Source organism: Myotis davidii, unplaced genomic scaffold (genome assembly GCF_000327345.1).
Source record: "Myotis davidii unplaced genomic scaffold, ASM32734v1 scaffold399, whole genome shotgun sequence".
Classification (NCBI taxonomy): domain Eukaryota; kingdom Metazoa; phylum Chordata; class Mammalia; order Chiroptera; family Vespertilionidae; genus Myotis; species Myotis davidii.
In genome coordinates, this window is record NW_006292094.1 from 1,220,622 (window position 1) to 1,239,004 (window position 18,383).

Genomic DNA, 18,383 nt, shown 5'->3' on the forward strand with positions numbered 1-18,383 from the left:
GGGGCCTGCCGTGCCCACTGCCCGCGCACCCCTCCCTCCCGTCTGCGTGGTTCCCGGCATCTTGACCCCAGGAGGGCCCTCGTGGGGTCAAAAGAGCAGCCCCGTCCCCTTGGGCCTTTCCGCCGCCCTCGCCCGCCCGCCGGCTGGCCGCTGAGTCACCGCTTCCACAGGAGCCGGCTCCGATTTCCTGCCCCCTCTCCCTCTCCCGTCATTAATATTGGGGACGGTTCAGCTGGAGGCGAGGGAGCTCAGTGAGGTCCAGGAGGACCGCCCCTCGCTGGGCTCCCCGTCATCTCCTTCAGGCTTCTGTCTTCTGGGCTGGCCTGGGGGGCTCCAAGGACTCCCCCAAATCCACCTGTCCTCACCTTGCCAGGGGCAGGTCCCCCTGTTGGCCTCGGCCCAGCCCGGCGCCCCTCACTCTCTGGCTCCCACAGGGGAACCCTGGGCCCGGGGCTGCGGTTTGCTGTTCTGCTGTCAGACTCCCTGGCCAGCCAGGCCTCAGGCCCTGCACTCTCCTTTCCTAGCTGGGCCTCAGACCTTACCCCAGCTCTCCCTGAGGTCCCAGCTCAGGCTGCAGCGCCAGGCCTGTCCCCACTGCCCACCCTCCGCTTTCTAAAGCACCAGGGGGCGGTCTCCCCTGCCCTCCAGCCCAGCCCAGTTCAGAACCTGTCCCTGTGTCCTCACCACCCACTGGAGAAAGGCCACACTCCCTGGGGAGGCTCCCGGGCCTCAGGCACATGCAACGGGCAGGGCTCTGCCAGCCTCCACCCCCTCAGGCTCTGTACACGCGGTGCCCTCTTCTGGGGCTGCCTTTCCCTCTGCCCTGCGTCCTGGCTCATCCCCAGCAGCCTCTAGCTTCGCTGACCCCTCCGTCACCCGCCCACCTGGGAGCCCACAGCCCCCCACACAGCCCTCTGTTGCTCATCTGCTCACCTGGGAGCGTCTTCAGACCTACACTCCTCCTCCGAGGGCCCATTCTGTATCCTCCCCTCTGGGTTCCATTAACCTGCCCCCAAGTCCGCCCGGGCACCAGAGAAATGGAAGTATGGTTATTGCTTTCTGAGGACTGACTCGTACCCTGTAGCCAGAGTTACCCACATCTGGCCAGGGAGTCCACGCGCCCGGACCGTGCTGAGCCTCAGTGTCCTCACCTGAGAAATGGAATGATAATGCCGGCACTTCCAGGCATTGATTTGTTAAATGTTAGTTCCCTTCCCCTCGGAAACCAGATCACTCAGTCACTCCTTCGCCTGTGGGCGCCTGGGCCTCAGCTTGGGCCCCGGCTCCTTTGCAATGCCTCAATAGGACAGCTTTCTTGGGCCGTCTTGACCCGGGGTGCCAGCCTGGCCACAGCTGGGCACATCATTGGGCCCCTAACCCAGCCTTTCGGGTACTCCAGGCCCTTGGCTGTCGCTGCTCTCTCTGCTGCCTTGTACCAGCCATGTGCCCAAGCCCTGCCCCAGCCCCTGCCTGCTCAGGCAGCCCCTCCCCTCTTCCCCTCCTCTCCTCCCCTGGACCCCACATCCATCTGGCCCAGGAGGTCTGCTTCCTTTCATTCCATAAATAGTTGTTGAGTGTGGTGCATTATGTACTAGGCTTTCCCCGCCATCTCTGGAGACAGATGAGAAAAAAAAAGGTGTTTTTTCCTCCTCTGTCCCCTCCTGTGTGATCCCTCTTTGGGGCAGTATAGGCCCCCAGACTGGGGGCGGCAGGGGTGGGAGGATGGTCCCTGCCCACCACCACATCTCTGAAGACTGCTTTGGTTGTGACTGAAACCCAATTCAAACTGCCTTAAGCGACAGAAGGAAATTCTGCCTGTGTAACTGAAAACATCCAGAGGCTTGTTCTAGCTTCAAATAAGACTGGGTCTAGGGGCCAAATGACGTCATCAGGATTCACATCACATGGAAGGAACGGGACTCCAGTTTGGGCAGAAGGAGGCTGGAGGTGGCGTGGGGGAGACGATCAAATTCCAGATCCCCGAAATCCTGCTGATGTCCCTTGTCCGAGCCGATGGAGTCAGCACTGCTGGGTGAGCCCAGCCACGGGGGTGTCTGAACCTCAACAGGCAACAGCGGGGCCACAGAGGTCGCCAGGGGCGGGGCCGGGTCCAGCCCAGGTGCGGCTGCGTGGGCGTCTTATCATCTGTGTCTGAGCTCCCGGTGGGGAGTATGTGACCACCACAGGCCCATGGCCACTCCCAGGGGCTCCCAAACTCTGGGGTGTTGAGAATTTCAGCCCCAAGCCCAGCTCCCCAACCCTCTAAGCCAGCGGTTCTCAACCTGTGGGTCGCGACCCCTTTGGCGGTCAAACGACCCTTTCACAGGGGTCGCCTAAGAGCATCCTGCATATCAGATATTTACACAATGATTCATAACAGTAGCAACATGACAGTTATGAAGTAGCAACGAAAATAATTTTATGGTTGGCTCACAACATGAGGAACTGTGTTTAAAGGGCCAGAAGGTTGAGAACCACTGCTCTAAGCAAACCCAGGCGTGTGTGAGTACATGTGCCAGGCACTGTGCTGGGCTCTGCACATCCAGAGCTTGCTTCATGCTGATGTGGCTGTGTGGGCCTGGGGAGGGGAGGTGTTTTGACGGCAGTGCCCACGCTGCCATGCCTTCTCTCCTTGTGGGTGTGTCTGGAACTGGATGGAGGAGAAGCGAGCTGCAGTGGCAAATGCAGGTTCAAATCCCGGCTCTGCCGTTTACAAGCCCCACGACCTTGGCTAAGCCCTTTTGCCTCTTTGAACTCTGTTTCCTTCCACCAGGCAGAGTCTAACTCGGTGGGTTAAGAGGATGAAATGAAGTGATGGGTGTGGAACTGTCTGGCCTATGGTTGATAACTAATAAATGCTGAATGAATGCGTAGGGAGATGGAGTGGGCCAGGCACAGAGCACAGGGGATGTAGGAGAGGCCTGCATCCCCAGGAGGGGCCTCTCCTAGCTCATGACTATCTGGGGGACATTAGCAAGGGATCCAGGAGGCCGAGTCTATTTTCTTTCGGAGGGAAACCCTTTCCCTGTGTCGCTCCCACCATGTCTACCTCAGCAGAACTCACATCCATTCAACCACGAGAGCTCTGGGCAGCCCCGCCTGGGGTTATGGCCTGTGCTGAGCCATGAGAATAGCCGAGAAGCAGTCCCGCCCTCCTGACGCTCTTGGGCGGATGGGCAGGCAGATACGGAATCACTCTGTTGGGTGGGGGGTGGGAGGAGAAATGGGTGCCAAGGCTGGTTTAGAAGATGGAGTATTTGATCCAATACAGCTTGGTGCTTGAGTGGAATCTTGAAGGAAGAGGCAGAAATACCCAGGGAGGGAGGTGGCAGTCAGGGAAGGCTTCCCCGAGGAGGCAGCTGCTGCACTGAACCTTGAAGAACGAAAGCCGTGTTCCAGGCAGGCTTTCTAGGGTGGGGGAGCAGTATGGCGTGGCTTTTGTTCATTTGCTCTGATTGTTCCATCGAGACTGGCCAAGGGACCTGGACGCAGGTTGGACAGGCAGCTTCCAGAATTATTCATGGGGGACTCAGAGCCCAGAGACCACTCCCAGCTCCCCCCACCCCCTTGCACATATGCTCTGGCTTCCCTCACCGCTCCACCCGCCCTTCTGTCTCCTGGGTCCTGCGTGTGTCTCCCCGCCCCGCCCCGGCCTGCTCGGCAGCCTCCTCGAAAGATCGCGTCCTCCAGAGAATGTTTTCTTGCCCTGCCTGTCCCTTTCTGCGAAGTTCAGCACTTTGCAGAGCCCAAGCTTGCCCTCCGCTCAAAGGTGAACGTTCCTGGGAGCCCCAGCCTGTTTTCCACTTCAAACAAAAGGCTGGAGCTCGCACCTCCGTCTCTGCGCTCAGCCAGCCGCGCAGCTTCCAACTTGGCCCGGCATCCGTCCGTAACGAGGAGTGGGCCCGGCCCGCATTTGGAGATGTTCGCTGGAAACTCCGGGCTGCTAATTCAGGCTTCCAGCTCTGTTTCCCACTCTCCCACTGCGAGCACCTCGGCCGCCTGGCTGCCTCGGTTGGAGCCTCAGAGCCTGCCGCCCACCACCTTCTGTCCAGACCAGGCCCCAGGAGGGCAGCCAGACCAGCGAGCCACCTGGTCTCCAGCCATAATATAGCAGGCCCTACTGTGCGCCAGGCTCAGATGAGCACCGTTCCTCACTTTTCTATGACACAGGGGTCCCCGTCCCTGTTTGGTGAGGCCAGGAATCCGAGGTTTGGAGCGGCAGGAACGGACCTGGGGTCGCACAAGGAAGCCTTAGAGTTGACTCGGCTCCTGAGGCCGAATCTCGTGCTGCTCGCCCCGCACGGTCTCCCAGGGAGGCCATGTGTCTGCTCGGGAGCCGGGAGTCTCCGAAGCCAGGCGCCAGGCTCCGGGGTCTGGCCGCACTAAAGCTCTGATTCTGGGAGGCTGTTTACACCAAACATGGAGATGCAGCACATGCCACATTAAATGTAACTGACCTTTAACGGTAACGTGGCGTCGAGCGGCCGTCAGTAGCTCACTTCATGTCAGGTTTCGTGCACACATGCCGGGACTCCCCCCTCTTGCAGGTGGTTTGGAGGACACGGGATAAACTGGCCCACGTCGCCGTGGTAACTGGAGCGTCAGGGGCAGCCTGGTGCAGAAGCTAAAGGATGCGGCCAAGGCTTGGTTGCTCTCATTCTCTTCCTCTGGACTTGGCTTCCTCCATGCTGGCTTTGCTGTCCCATAGGATTTCCCCTCGTGGTGACCAAATGGTGCCCTTCGCTTCAGCCTTACGCGTTCCCTGAGTTTACGGCAGCCTATGTTTTTAGCCATAGCTCGTGCAGGGGTCTCGAGGAATGGCCGGCCCTGCACCAGTCCCAGGAAATCATGTTTTGATCAGCTACGTCTGGGTTTCTTGTTCTAGCCGAGTGGAGGTGGGGGCTCCTGGCTGCAGGGTAGAGAGTGGGGGAGGGATGGACTTCCAGATGATCACGGGAGCCTGTTACATAATTGTAACGGGGGCCAATACAACATGTTCGCTTCACAGATCCGGGGCGTGGCATGGCCGAGGCCAAAGCTTGGGGGAGGCCCTCTCTCCTGTGCTCCCCGCGCACCCGCCCTGCCGTTCTCACCTCCCCTCCTCCTCTCTCCCCCCCGCAGCCCGACGGCACCAGTAAGGAGTGCGTGTTCATCGAGAAGGTCCTGGAGAACAACTACACGGCCCTGATGTCGGCCAAGTACTCCGGCTGGTACGTGGGCTTCACCAAGAAGGGGCGGCCGCGGAAGGGCCCCAAGACCCGGGAGAACCAGCAGGACGTGCACTTCATGAAGCGCTACCCCAAGGGGCAGGCGGAGCTGCAGAAGCCCTTCAAGTACACCACGGTGACCAAGCGGTCACGGCGCATCCGCCCCACAAACCCCGGCTAGAGGCACAGAGGGCTGCACCAGAGGAATATTTTTACATGAAAAAGAAGGAAGAAGCTCTATTTTTGTACATTGTGTTTCAAAGAAGACAAAAACTGAACCAAAACTCTTGTGGTGGTGGGGGAGGAACGGGGGACGATAAGGATTTTATTGTTGACTTGAACCCTCCCCCCCCCCTGCTCCCTCCACCCGATGACAAAGACTCACGTCACGCAAAGGGACTGTTGTCAGCGCACAGGTGCTTGTCTCTCTCAGAACAGACAACTCTAAACGCGTCCCCGGAGGAGGACTTGAATGAGGAAAACGACACTCTGAGAAACCAAAGTCCTTTTTCCCAAAGGTTCTGAAAGCAAAAGAAAAAAAAAGCAAAAAAAAAAAAAATAAATAAAGAAAGAACTCCCTCTGGTTTGCAGTCATTTATTTATTGTCCGCTGCAAGCTGTCCCGAGACACCGCGCAGGGAAGGCGTGCCCCTCGGAATTCTCGGCGCCTCGACCTCCGACGACAGACGGCCTCGTCCAATCACGGTGACCCTGCCTTGCTCGCAGCCTGCAGGATGCTGCTATGGACCTTCCGTGACCCACGTGACCTAGCACACCAATGATAAGGGAATATTTTAAAACCAGCTATATTATATATATTATATATATATAAGCTATTTATTTCACCTCTCTGTATATTGCAGTTTCATGAACCAAGTATTACTGCCTCAACCATTAAAAACAATCGACAAATTATTTAAAAAAACAAACCACGAGGCATTGAGTGGTGGCCGGGGGCAGGGTAGGGCAGGGCAGCCCTCTGTGTTTCGTTCTTCTGGGTCTGTGGTCTTTGCATGGAGAGCTGGGGCCTTGCTCATTCATTCATTCAATTCATTCATTCACTCATTCATTCGTTTACTGATTTATTCAACACCTGCTATGCTCAAATATATTTTATTGCAGCCTTAAACATGGCAGATGGCAATTCCGGCCTTCGGAGAGATTACATTCTTTTTTTTTTTTTTAAATATATTTTATTGAGTTTTTACAGAGAGGAAGGGAGAGAGATAGTTAGAAACATCGATGAGAGAGAAACATCAACCAGCTGCCTCCTGTACACTCCCCACTGGGGATGTGCCCGCAACCAAGATACATGCCCTTGACCGGGATCGAACCTGGGACCTTTCAGTCCGCAGGCCGACGCTCTATCCACTGAGCCAAACCGGTTTCGGCTGGAGAGATTACATTCTGATGAGCCATTGGTTCGATGATTGACTCAATTGTACGTTCACATACAGATGCTCTCACACCATTTACTCAGCATCCCTGATGTGCCAAGGCTGCCTTTGAGGCCCTGGGGATTTATTAAAGAACACAAGAAAATCCCAGCCCTCAGGGAACTTTTACTTATCATAATTCATCGCTTCATTCATTGATCTATGGATTCATTTATCCAATACACTCGTGTATCTCCTAAGTCCTCAGTAAGTGCCAGGCGCTCTTTTAGGTCCTGGGAATTCATCACAGACCCAAACAGACAAAAAATAAAAATCCTGCCTCATGGAGCTTGCAGGGCAGGGATTACTCAGCGAATCATTTGTGGGGTCCACTCCGGCTGAACAAGGCAGGGCGGCCCCGCTCTGCTCCGCCTGGTGGTGGAGGAGTCAGAGGGCAGGTTAGTTGGGGCCTGGTGTTTCCCTCCTTGGACCCTCACGGGCTGGAGCACAAGGAGTCTGTCTGGCCTCGTCGACTCCCAGGGCCTGTTCTAGGTCTCCCCAGGCTGTCCAGGAGCTCAGGGAGAGGCCGGTGAGCAGACTGGGCAGGAGATTGGCTGAGGTGGGTCCTGCTGGGGCCACCTGCCTCCCGGCCAGGAGAGGTCTCCCGTGAAGCCCTGTGCAGAGAGGAGGGGGCAGGACAGGGGGTACGAGTACCTTCTCTGCAGGGGGTTCCTGGCTGTGGGGGGCTTGCCTGCCTCTGAGCTGTGTTCCCTCTGCAGCCCACGCCCGCCTCGCAGCACAGGCGGAGCTCACTGCGGGCTCTGTCCTGACTGCACCGAGTGTCTCTCTTCGTCCCTGGGCCCCGTCCCATGGCTCGCGCATCTCCTCAGGGCTTCAGGTGCACAATCTCCTCGTGACCTCAGGACAGCCTGTGAGGAAGGTTCTGTCATTATCCCGGTTTCATAGACGGGACTGTACTCAGAAACGTTAAGTCGCTTTCCCAAGATGACAGAATGAGAATGTGATGGGGCCAGTATCCAAATCCTAGACTCTCAGGATTCTAGTAGGTACCACTTGGTCAGTGCCTACTGGGTGTCAGCCCCCTGCTGGGTGCCTCACGTGCAAGCCTGGATGCCCACCAGACCTCCCTGTGTGGGATGCAGGGACTCCTGGCCTCCACGCCTGGCAGAGGAACACAGGGGCTCAGAGAGGTCATTGCGGTGCCGTGGCCTCCGTGAGCAGGAGACTGAGCCTGGGACCCTTGGTGATGACAACAGTGATTGTGGTGGTTGTTTATTGAGCACCTAGTATGTTAATTCCATTCACATTCTACTAATTCCATTTAAACAGTAACCCTATGAGATGAGTGTGTGCTCTGTTTGGAAGTTTTGGTGAAGTGAAATGACCTGCCCAAGATAATTCAAGTTGGAAAATCGTGGATCCAGAATTCCATCAATCATTCATTCATTCGTCCAATAAATGTGTTGAGTTTACTCTGTGCCACATGCTGTTCCAGGGGTTGAAGGTACAGCAATGACTTGAGCAGAGCCCCTGCCCTTGTGGTCATACATTTTCTTGGGAAAGAGCAATAATAAACCAAATAGTTATAAAATCTAATGTCAAATAGCAGTCAATCATAAGAATGAGGGGATAGAGGATAATGGGGCTCCTATTTTAGATAGGGTGGTCAGGCAAGGCCTCTGGATGGGGGACCATGCAAACACTGAGGGGAAAAGCATTCCAGGCAGAGGGAACAGAGAGTGCTAAGGCCTGGTGGTCTGTCATGGAATGAGGAGGGGCCAGTGGGGCTGCTGCAGAGTGAACAGGGGCGGGGACGGAGCTTTTGAGGGTCTCGGGGCATGCCCAGAGCTCTTCATCGGAGTGAGATCAGATGCTCCATGTGGTACCCCTTAAAGGGACTGCTCTGGCTACGGTGTGGAGAAGGGCGGGCAGCGTCCAGCCTGGGGCCACCTGGTGTGAGGTCAGACCTGGGCTCTCACCAGGACCCACCGCCCGCCCCCTTCCCCTTGCATCCTCGGGCCTCCTCCGGCCTCCATTCTCTGCCCACACGCTGCCAGCACCTCCCATACCCAACACCTTGCCCTTGCCCCACCAGGGGCCAGGGGCCAGGGGCCCGTCGCCCGTCGTAGTTCCCTTTCCTGCCCCTCTGGACACTCCCTGGCTTTGGAAGACGTGGGACCAGCTTCTGTTCACTGTAGACCGAGCTTTCTGGCCATTTCCCGAGCTATGGGCAGCTTGTGAACGACATCACAGCGGGTTGGCGGGATTCCCCAGCCACGGATGATGGCTTCTTCGGGCACTTGCTTGGGGGAGGAGCCAGTGAGCGTTTCCACGGTCCAGCTGAGGAGGGAACCCCAGTCATCACCCACCACTTTGGGAGCTTGTGCCAAGCACAATCTTATCGAATCCTCCCACCCAGCCTTTGGGGGCGGGCATTTTGGGCCCCACTTTCTAAGGCAGCTCAGAGCAGGGGAGCCACTTGCCTGAGGCCACGCAGCTAGGAACAGAGGAGCTGGGTGTGCACCCGTCTGCCTGTCCCTAGACCTGTGGCTCCCCCTCAGCTGGGATGCTTGGCGCTCTCAGCCTCTTTCCCCTCAGACCCCCGGACCTGCCTCGGTGGCCATCATCTCCTAAGCCACCAGAGGGAGGAGGCAGGGCGTCCCCGTTTCCAGGGGCCTAATGACAGCCCTTTCCCCCTCGGGGTCCTCCCCAGGATGTCCGTGTCGCGAGGGCGTGGGGATCTGGGACTAAGGCCCCTGAAAAATGTTCTCGGCCTGGCCGCTTCGCCAGCTGTGTGACCTCGGGCGCGTCCTGTCTTTCCTGTGCGGCTTGGATTTCTCATCAATCCAACTGTCTGCCTTAGGGGCCGTTCGTTGCTGCTCAAGAGAGACAGCAGAGCAAATAACTGGGGATTATTCCCACCCAGCAGAGCTGGAAGGGACGCACGCGGTGTTTTACCCACTCAGTCTTCTCCCTCCTTCTCCCTTCACCCTCGTCCCTCAAGGGAGGCAGCAACAAGACGCAGAGGGGAGAAGTGCCTTGCTCCGGGCACCCTGTGAGTTAATGCCAGAGCCCGTTAGATGGCCGATGACTAGTGATGACGGCAATATGACCAGGAGGGGATGTGGAAAAGGAGGCACGTTGGGGCTCCTCCAGGGAGCTCAGGGCCAGGGAGCTACTTCAGTGACCAGCCAGGTCCCTCTTAGCATCCTTCCCAAGTCTGCGTCTCCGACCCAAAGAAGCAGAGGGCAGGGAGGAGAGGGCTGAGGTCCCTGTGTCCAGACCCTCACCCTCTGCCCCCCACTCCACAGCGATGCCATGGGACTGAGTGCCAGAAATGAGGAAAGATGGACTCTTGCCCTAGCGTTTCAAGGGGTCCCGCAGGCAAGAATGGGGAGACCGGCCCCTGCATCAGGGAGAGATGTGGGTTTGGGTGGGAGGGGAGGACATGACAACGAGGAGAGGCGGTGTCTGGGGTGCTCCTGCCAAGCAGGTGAGCTGTGGGGACGGCACGGAAAGCCAGGCTTTGTGCAGGAAGCGAGGGAGGTGCCCTCGGGCTGCGTGCCCAGCTGGAGCCTAACAAGGCTGGCCTGGGATGCCCGGGGCTTGAAAGCCCCATAAACGGGCAGAACCCTCCCTCCGCAGCCAGCCAGCCAGCCGCAGGACTGGGCTTCCAGAGAAACAATAGTGAATTAGGTGTGAAAGATGTGAAGGCTGCTCCCCAACCATGCAATTAGGTAGCAGGTCTGTTACAAACATTAGGCGGGGAGTTGGGGACCAGATGGCGGCCGGCTCACCCTGGCAGTCCGGTCCGGGACCGCCTGGCTTCCTGGCGGAGGCTCCCCGCTCTGGCAAGGAGGGCAGGCGGCAGGTAGGCCGGTGTGTGGCCCCCTGCAGAGCAGGCCGGTAATTAACCAGGCATTCCTCCCCTCCCTCGGGTGGCTCCTGACCTAATTAGCACTTGCTAGAGTTTCTGCCCGGCCCCTCTGCTGGTGGAGGGAGCCGCTCCTGCAATGTGACAGCCTCCCCGGCTGACCACTCTGCAGCTGCAGGCCCGTGTCACCCTCTGGGCTGGGCCGAGGTGCCGGCTGATGTTAAGTGTCACAGACTGAAGTCTCATTTGCCCGGCCCACGGGGCTCCTTGTCCTCTGCAGAGCACCGGCTTTGTGTGGGCATGTTATCCAATTCTCTCATGGAATTCTCACCATCACCCCCTGAGATAGCTATGTGCATCTGTCCGACCAAGGAGGAAACGGAGGCGCAGAGAAGGGAAGTCACTGGCTCAAGTTCATCTGTCTGGCTCCCCAAATCCTGCACGTGACTCTTTCACCTCAAAGCCGCCCCGCAGCTTCCAGGGAGCTGGGGTTCACCCGTTGTCCACAAGGACAGAGGACCAGCGAGGCAAAGTGACAGGCTCCCAGTCACACAGGTACTGACCAGTGAAGCCAGGGTTTGAAACGAGGTCTGTCGGGTTCTAGAATCTTCCCTCGCCACTCCTCCCGACCCTCCACTTCGGCTCATGTGTTCTTCCGGCTTCTTTGGACTACAAGGGACAGATACACGTGAAAACTGACCTAAGCCAGTAAGGAAATTTATTCGAATGACCATATTCAAGATTTGGAAAAGGCATGCTGGGAGGTGCCCACCTGGGCGGGGGCGCTGTGCTGCGCGGCCACCATTCGTGGCGACGAGTACGAGCCGGTGCGTCTCTCCATCCTTTCTTGGTCACTTCTCTCTGTGGAGGATTTTGCCCAACCTGGAGGCGGAGGAGGGGAAATGCGCCAAACCTCCTCCCTCCAGGCCAGCTTTGAGGAAAACATCGAGTTCTCAGAGGGAAGTTAATGTTTTCTACTTTCTTACACATTTACGCAGACTTGCAGGGGAACCATCTCACTTAACTTCTGCAAAGAGATTAGCGGCTCTATAAACCTATTTTTCACTTGGGGGTGACTATCTCACGTATTCATTCTCAGCGTGTAGCTATTGGATTTAGATGAACTGAATTGCGTATGGTGTGGATTTTACCGAAAAGGTAAAATTTTCCAAAATAATTGTTAGGGGTTTCGTGAGCAAAAAATGAGTGAAGACCCCAATCTAGTCCAATCCATGCATCTGTATGCTCTACACCCACACGGACGTCAGGTCCCCTGAACTCTGGCTGCTGGCATGCCTTCCCCAGCTGCCAGCACGGAGGTGCCTCATCTGGTTCTTGGGGGACCCCAAGAGGTAGCCCTTGGGGAGCTCACAGTGGCGTCCCGTGAACAGCAAGAGAGAAGTGCGGAGGCTCAAAAGCTTTGGGTGCACAGAAGGCCAGGGGACTCACCGGCGAGGAGTGAGGGGCCAGGGGACCCTGGAAGGCTGAATGGAGTTTAAACTGCAAGGAGAAAGCAGGGAAGGGCAGAGCATGCAGAAGGAACAGCAAGTGCAAAGGTGGAGAGGAAGGTTTACAGAAATATGGCACAGCCAGAGCCGGGAGGCCCGTGGTGCACTGATGGGAGATGAAGCTGGGAGGGGAGAGAGGTGAGGTGGTCAAGGCTGTGGGTCTCCCAGGCCCCCGTGTTGGCACAGCACTCGTGCACTGTGCACATACATTCATGTTCACATACACCCTGCCCTGCACATGCACGTGCACAGTCCATCCAACGCTCAGCCGAGTGCTACACCAGCACGGTGATAGCACAATGTCGCGCCTCCCTCGGCCCCCTTCCTGCCTATTTGCAACATTTGCCGAGTGCCCATTCCATACCCCCTTCCTTGGGGATAAAGCAATGAACCTGACGGTCTCTGTGCCCACGAGTCTTATTGAGGAATCAGTGAACAATCATCTGTCCTAAGGGGCACAGTGGGCAAGGATTGTACAAAGGGGGAGTCAGAGAGGGCTTCCTGGAGGAAGAGGCATGGAAGCTGAGACCTGATAGAAGGAGGAAGCAGGAACAGCCAGAGGTGGGAAGGGGTGAAGCACTGCATGTAGAAGCAGCAGCAGATGCCAAGACCTGGCCAGGAGAGCGCATGTCCTGCAGAAAAACAGCCGGGCCAGGGGTGACTTCTAATTTTAGTAGAGGAGCGGCAACTTGTTTGGCAAAAATGGGGGAGGGGATGTTACTTGGGTTTCTGTTTTGCTGGGGAGTCTGGGGCTGCTTTCGGAGTCCGGGGTGGTTCCGTCGTCCTCATCAGCTTTCACCTCCTGGTTTCAGCAGCCAGTGAGGATCATGCCCGCCTTGGTGGTTCCCTACCAGGTGATTCTGTCCCCTGGGGACACGGCGGTGCGTGGAGATACCCCTGGTTGGCACAACTGGGGTTCCGCTGTGGCTCCTAGTCCATGGATGCTGCCAGACCACCTACACTGTACAGCAAGCGTGTCAAACTCTAAGGCTAACACGGGCCAGATAAACAAGGTTGAAGTGGAGGTGGGCCGCAGACAAACACAAGCTTCAATTTCCATAGAAACGGAGGTTTATTTCGATAGAGATGTGCTGAATACAAAGGGCTGAAATAAATGAGTCATCGTTAACATAAAATAATAGAACATTTTAATAAAAATTAATATTTTTTTCTTGAATGTTCACTTACCAGACACGGAATAACTGCACAAATTAATAAGCGTAACGCAAATAAACCTATTTTTCTTGTTCTCCGAAAGCGAAATAGTTCCTGTTGGGCACACCAAAACAAGCCCGTCCAAGACTAAGGACGTGGCCATCGGCTGCTAAAATACTTGCTGCTGGTATTAGTGGAGAGAAATGGTGTACCTGTGTGTAAGGGAAATGAATGCAACACGATTATAGTAATCAGTCATTAGCAAATGTTGTAGTTCGTTATTAATAATTATGTGTAACAGGATATTGTAAAAATTAAGCTATGAAATTTTTATTAAAATGATTTTTACATACCGTTATATTGGCTGGGCCGCAAAAATATTCATTGTGGGCCACATGGGGCCTGCGGGCCGCGAGTTTGACATGCTTGCTGTCCAGGGCAGCCCCACGTCACAGAGGCGCCTGGCCGCAAACATTAACTGTGCTGAGGTTTAAAAACCTTGGCCTCGATCCATTTTCTCAGGAGGATGGCAAATTGCTGATTTCTGGTTGTATCATTCCTTCTGCGTTTATTGGCTGAGACTCTCCTACAAGCCAGGAATCCCCCCACCAACTATTCAGTTAACCCAGGAAACAGTTCATACACGTTCATACAGAACAGAAAAGTGCCTGATTCTTTATTTACCCATTTTCAGAATAATTAGTTAACCTGCATCCTCCTAAGACCAATACATTTTTTTTTTAAGTATAATCATGGGAATTTAAAAAAACTTATTTAATGTCTTTCAATCCATGGCAGCAAAAATGATTCTTTTTGAAGGTCAAGCCCTTTCATCTTCGGCCAGTGAGGACGCCTTCCGGTGGCCCTGTCATCATCCCAGGGTTCTGGTGGCTTCTTTGCTTCCTGGTGTGACAGGACGTTCCCACCCCCAACCTGGGACCAGCTCTTTGTCCCGGAGCCCCGTCCATGTTGGTGTAGAATGACAGACCCTAGTGAGGGTTAAAAGAGATGATTCACATACAGCTCCTAGCATGGGGCCTGGGACACAGCAAGTGCTCAGTGAGTGCTGCGGTGACTTTTGAGAACAGAAATGAACTCCCAGTTGCTTTCCTCAGCCTCTGGCGCAGTGGTTCTCAACCTTCCTAATGCCGCGACCCTTTAATACACTTCCTCCTGTTGTGGTGACCCCCAATGTCATTGTTACAAATTGAACATCATTAAAGCGTAGTGATTCATCACAAAAACAATATGTAATTATATATGTGTTTTCCGATGGTCTTAGGCGACTCCTGTGAAAGGGTCGTTTGACCCCAAAGGGGTCTCGACTGACAGGTTGAGAACCGCTGCTCTGGCGCTTTCTGACACTTGGTGTCTATACCGCCAGATGCCCTGAGGGTTGGGCGGGGGGAGAGGCTGGGTGAGTGAGGGTTCAGGTTGGCCAGGGAGGGCTGGGTGGACGGCTTTGTTGGGCAGAGGGACCTGCCAGCCAAGAGAGCACTAGTCCATTAGGGAGAAGCCAGGTTAAGCCCACAGGAGAGAGGGGCAATTAGTTAATTCAGGAGTCAAGGCCTTGCTTTTGTTTTCATTGTCCATGTTAATCCTCAGTCACCTTTGACCTAGGCCCCGAGGCAATTAGTGCCTGCTGGGGAAGTGGTGGTGGGTTTGAGCTTCTGCCTTCCTCCCCAGGCTGAGTCAATACCTTTGTATTCTATTACAGGTAATTGAGGTAAAGGGGTTTACTTAAGCTAACAAATGATTACTTCCCACAATAGGGCCTCCAACCCAGTTAGTGAATTGGCTCTTCCAGGCATCCGATGTTTTGTCTGCCACCAAAGCCTGTGTCTTATTGACGCTTTGTCCTCTTCTGCTTTCCTCCTTGCTCCTGTCTCCTCCTACCCCTCCCCTTGGCCCTCACAATTCAATTCAGTAAATTCAGTGTAACGGGCACTCACAGGGCACCGGTTAGGCAGCCAGGCCCTAGGGTCCCAGTACATCCTGGCCCATCCCAGAAGGATCTCATAGCCTAGTGACAAAAACAGACTTAGAAACAGGAAATTATAAATTATTAGAGGCCTGGTGCATGAAAATCGTGCTGGGGGGGGGCGGGAGGGGGGAGGAGGGTCCTCAGCCTGGTATGCACCCTCTCGCAGGCCAGGACCCCTCAGGGGATGTCTGCCTGCTGGCTTAGGCCCGATCCTCCTGGGCAGTCAGACATCCCTCTCGCAGTCTGAGACCCATCACCCGCTTGCAGCAGAGGTGGGAGAGGCCGCTGCGCTCGCCAGCCATGAGCCCAGCTTCTGGCTGAGCAGTGCTCCCGCTGTGGGCGCGCACTGACCACCAGGGGGCAGCTCCTGCATTGAGCGTCTGCCCCCTGGTGGCCAGTGCACGTCATAGCTATTGGTCATTCCGTCATTTGGTCTATTTGTATATTAGGGTTTTATTATATAGGATACTGGGTGTGATAAGTGCAAAGTAATTCAATAAGTCTAGACAAAGAAGACGGATGGTGTGAAGTGGTCTTTGTGCAGAAGAGTCTAGAAGGGGAGCCAAGGCTAAGACATTTGAACCATTGGACAAGAGGCTTCCATGAACCAAAGAGGGGTTTTATCCATGTGGCCTGAAAGGGTAGTTATTTAAGAGAACATGACAGACTTTTCACTACAGAACGCAGATTAGGTTCAAGTTCCCTGCTTCCCTATGGGGTCACGTACTTAAGAAAAGCCTTATGTCATCCACATCCTGAGACAGGGAGTCTTGATCCTTCAAAACCAAGTATGCTAATTGCATCCCCCTGCAAAGTGATAGGCTTAAGAGGGGGCATGTGACTCTATTCTGGCCAATGAGCTATAAGGGGAAGTCTGTGGGCTCTGGTAATTGGTGGACATGTTTCTAGGGTAGTTTTTTAACTTTTAAAATATAGACACAAGAGAGTCATGATCCCTTTTCTGAGTCTGGAATTTGGTGAGGATGTGATGGCAGGAGCTGTTGCAGCCCTCTTGTAACCACAAGGAGAACTAGCTGCTGCACTGAGGATGGCAGAGCAAAGAGAGCGAAGGAACCTGGGTCCTTGATGCTACTGTTCAGCTGCTGAATTAAGCCATAAGGGGGCCTTCCTGATTTGAGACTTCTCATCGTCTGAAGTAACAACAATTTATTGTATTTAAGTCTCTTTCATTTGCATTTTTCTGTTATGTGTTGTTACGAGCTTTCCAACTGTTACAGAGGGAGGTAGAACTGAATGAGTCACGAAGAGAAGGGCTACAGCCCAGGCAGAGGAGCTGAGAAATAGGAAATGTACACAGGGTGGGGAGGACGGTCAGTGTATGGACGGTCTAGTTCTGGGAGGTCAGGTCAGATGGGGCTCAGCCAGGGTAGGCAGCACCCACTCCCCCGCTCTGTCTGCCTCCGTCAGTCCCTTCATTCCCTTGAGGGCTTCTTTAGCCAGTCTCCTCTTCAAGGGAGACGCAACCTTAGCCTGGAGAGACAATGTTCGTTGAGTATTCACTCTGTGCCAGGCCCTGTGCGGGGCTGAAACGCACAGAATATGGTCCCCCTGTGAACAGAGCCCCCAGTCCCGGCACAGGGACAAAAACATAAACCGCGGTTTCTAAACAGGAGATCAGTCTCAGGTGAGAGGATTTCACATGGTTCAGGAGCTAAGATTTAGTTTTTATGTGAGCAGTTATGAGTTTATTTTGATAGTCAATCTCTTTGTATGGCAGAAACATAAAGTTTCCTTTTCAGTATATTTAAGCAAAGAAAGAAAAGGAGTTAATTAAGGAAAACTAGTTGGTAATATCATAGGTGGTATGTGAGTCTGGTAAAACGTGTGCAGTGGGCGTGTGTGTGTGTGTGTGTGTGACATGTTTGTGCCCAGTCTTTTTTCCAATCATATGAGAGCAGGTTTCTGTTCTTCCAGGAACAACTGTTTCTGCATTTTTTGTGATTTTGCTGGGAGATGCCGTGTACATACATGACCTTCCCTACTACCACCATATTCAGTCGGTCCCAGGTTTTCCCTGAGGACTTTTCAAACCATGAACGGCCCCTGTCCAGTGGCAGACGCTATGGGAGCCATCGTCTTGTTCCTTCCCTTCCCAAGGTTCTGAAGTGAGGGAGACAGGCAAAGAGAAGAGAAGCAGGAGAGACGGCCGATTCTCCTTATTGATGGTAGATACGTTCTGTGAAGTGGCCACACACTCACTGCTGATGACTGAAACACTGTTCTTAGGGGAAATACAGGGTTAGGTTCCTGTGAGCCCCTGGTCAGGTCATGTTCACCAACTGATCAACACATCATCTTGTGTTACCTGTGTTCCTGTTTCGAGACGCCTTATTTAACACACGGTTGATTGTTAACAGAGAACTCACAGCCAACGGCACTATAAGTCAGGCCTGAACAAAGGTCATCCAACACGTATTTTCTCCGTGAAGGCACATCCCAGCCCCCGTGAGCTTAGGAACAAGAGAAGGTACTTTGGCACTACACGGGTGGGTGGAGTGGGGGTTGGGGGAGAGGGAGACCATTTGAACAGTAAAACCACCAACACAAAACCTGAAAATGAGAAGAGCATGGCAGTAAATAGATTACAAAAAGGACGCTTGTTTACCTTTTTGCTGTAACAAAACGCCGCCTCGCTCGACGTCAGCTGGGAACGCGAGAGTCGGGTGACTCAAACTTTTCACCACTCTGTGCGTGTCCGTGGATAGCTGTGAGAGTTCCACAGATGTTGATTTGGGGTGGCGAAAACATTTTAGCAAGCAGGCAAATTCACAAATACAGAACCCGTGAGAAATGAGAGTCAACTGTGGATAAATTAGATTAGAGAGAAAGACAGCGAACGCTGGCTTAGCTCTGGTGGGGTTGAGTCATGGCTCTAGTTGCTTCCTGCCCTTCTGGTGGTTTGCGTGTTCAGTTTTTGTTTGATTCTATGACATAGTTCAAGGTCGCTTCTACCTCCCACCTCCTTTTGTTTTACCCTAAGCTGACTCCATTGGAGTTTTCTGTTGCTTGCAACCAAATGAGTTCTGACTTAATATATATACTAGTAAAGCCTTTGGCACACAGTAGGTCCTCCGTGAACGGGGGTCCCTTCCTTCCTTCATGGAATGCAGGGTTGGCTAAAGGTAACCAAGGGATGTATATCCTAAGGACAGACTGTGGTGAGGAGAAAGCAGGCTCTGTAATAAAAAAAATAAATAGGGAGCAACATATTTTCAACTCTTCTCTCAACCCTTAGCAG

At 54.2% G+C, this 18,383-nt stretch overlaps 1 protein-coding gene across 1 annotated transcript in view; it reads left to right on the plus strand.

The window, feature by feature from the left end:
- The window catches only part of FGF18 (fibroblast growth factor 18), an 18,893-nt gene extending 13,127 nt beyond the window's left edge, over positions 1 to 5,766 (plus strand). Inside the window, exon 4 of the mRNA XM_006765453.2 lies at positions 5,122 to 5,766. Coding sequence (XP_006765516.1) covers positions 5,122 to 5,388 — 267 coding nt within the window. The 3' untranslated portion in view covers positions 5,389 to 5,766. The remainder of the gene's footprint in view (positions 1 to 5,121) is intronic.
- The last annotated feature ends 12,617 nt before the right edge of the window (positions 5,767 to 18,383 follow it).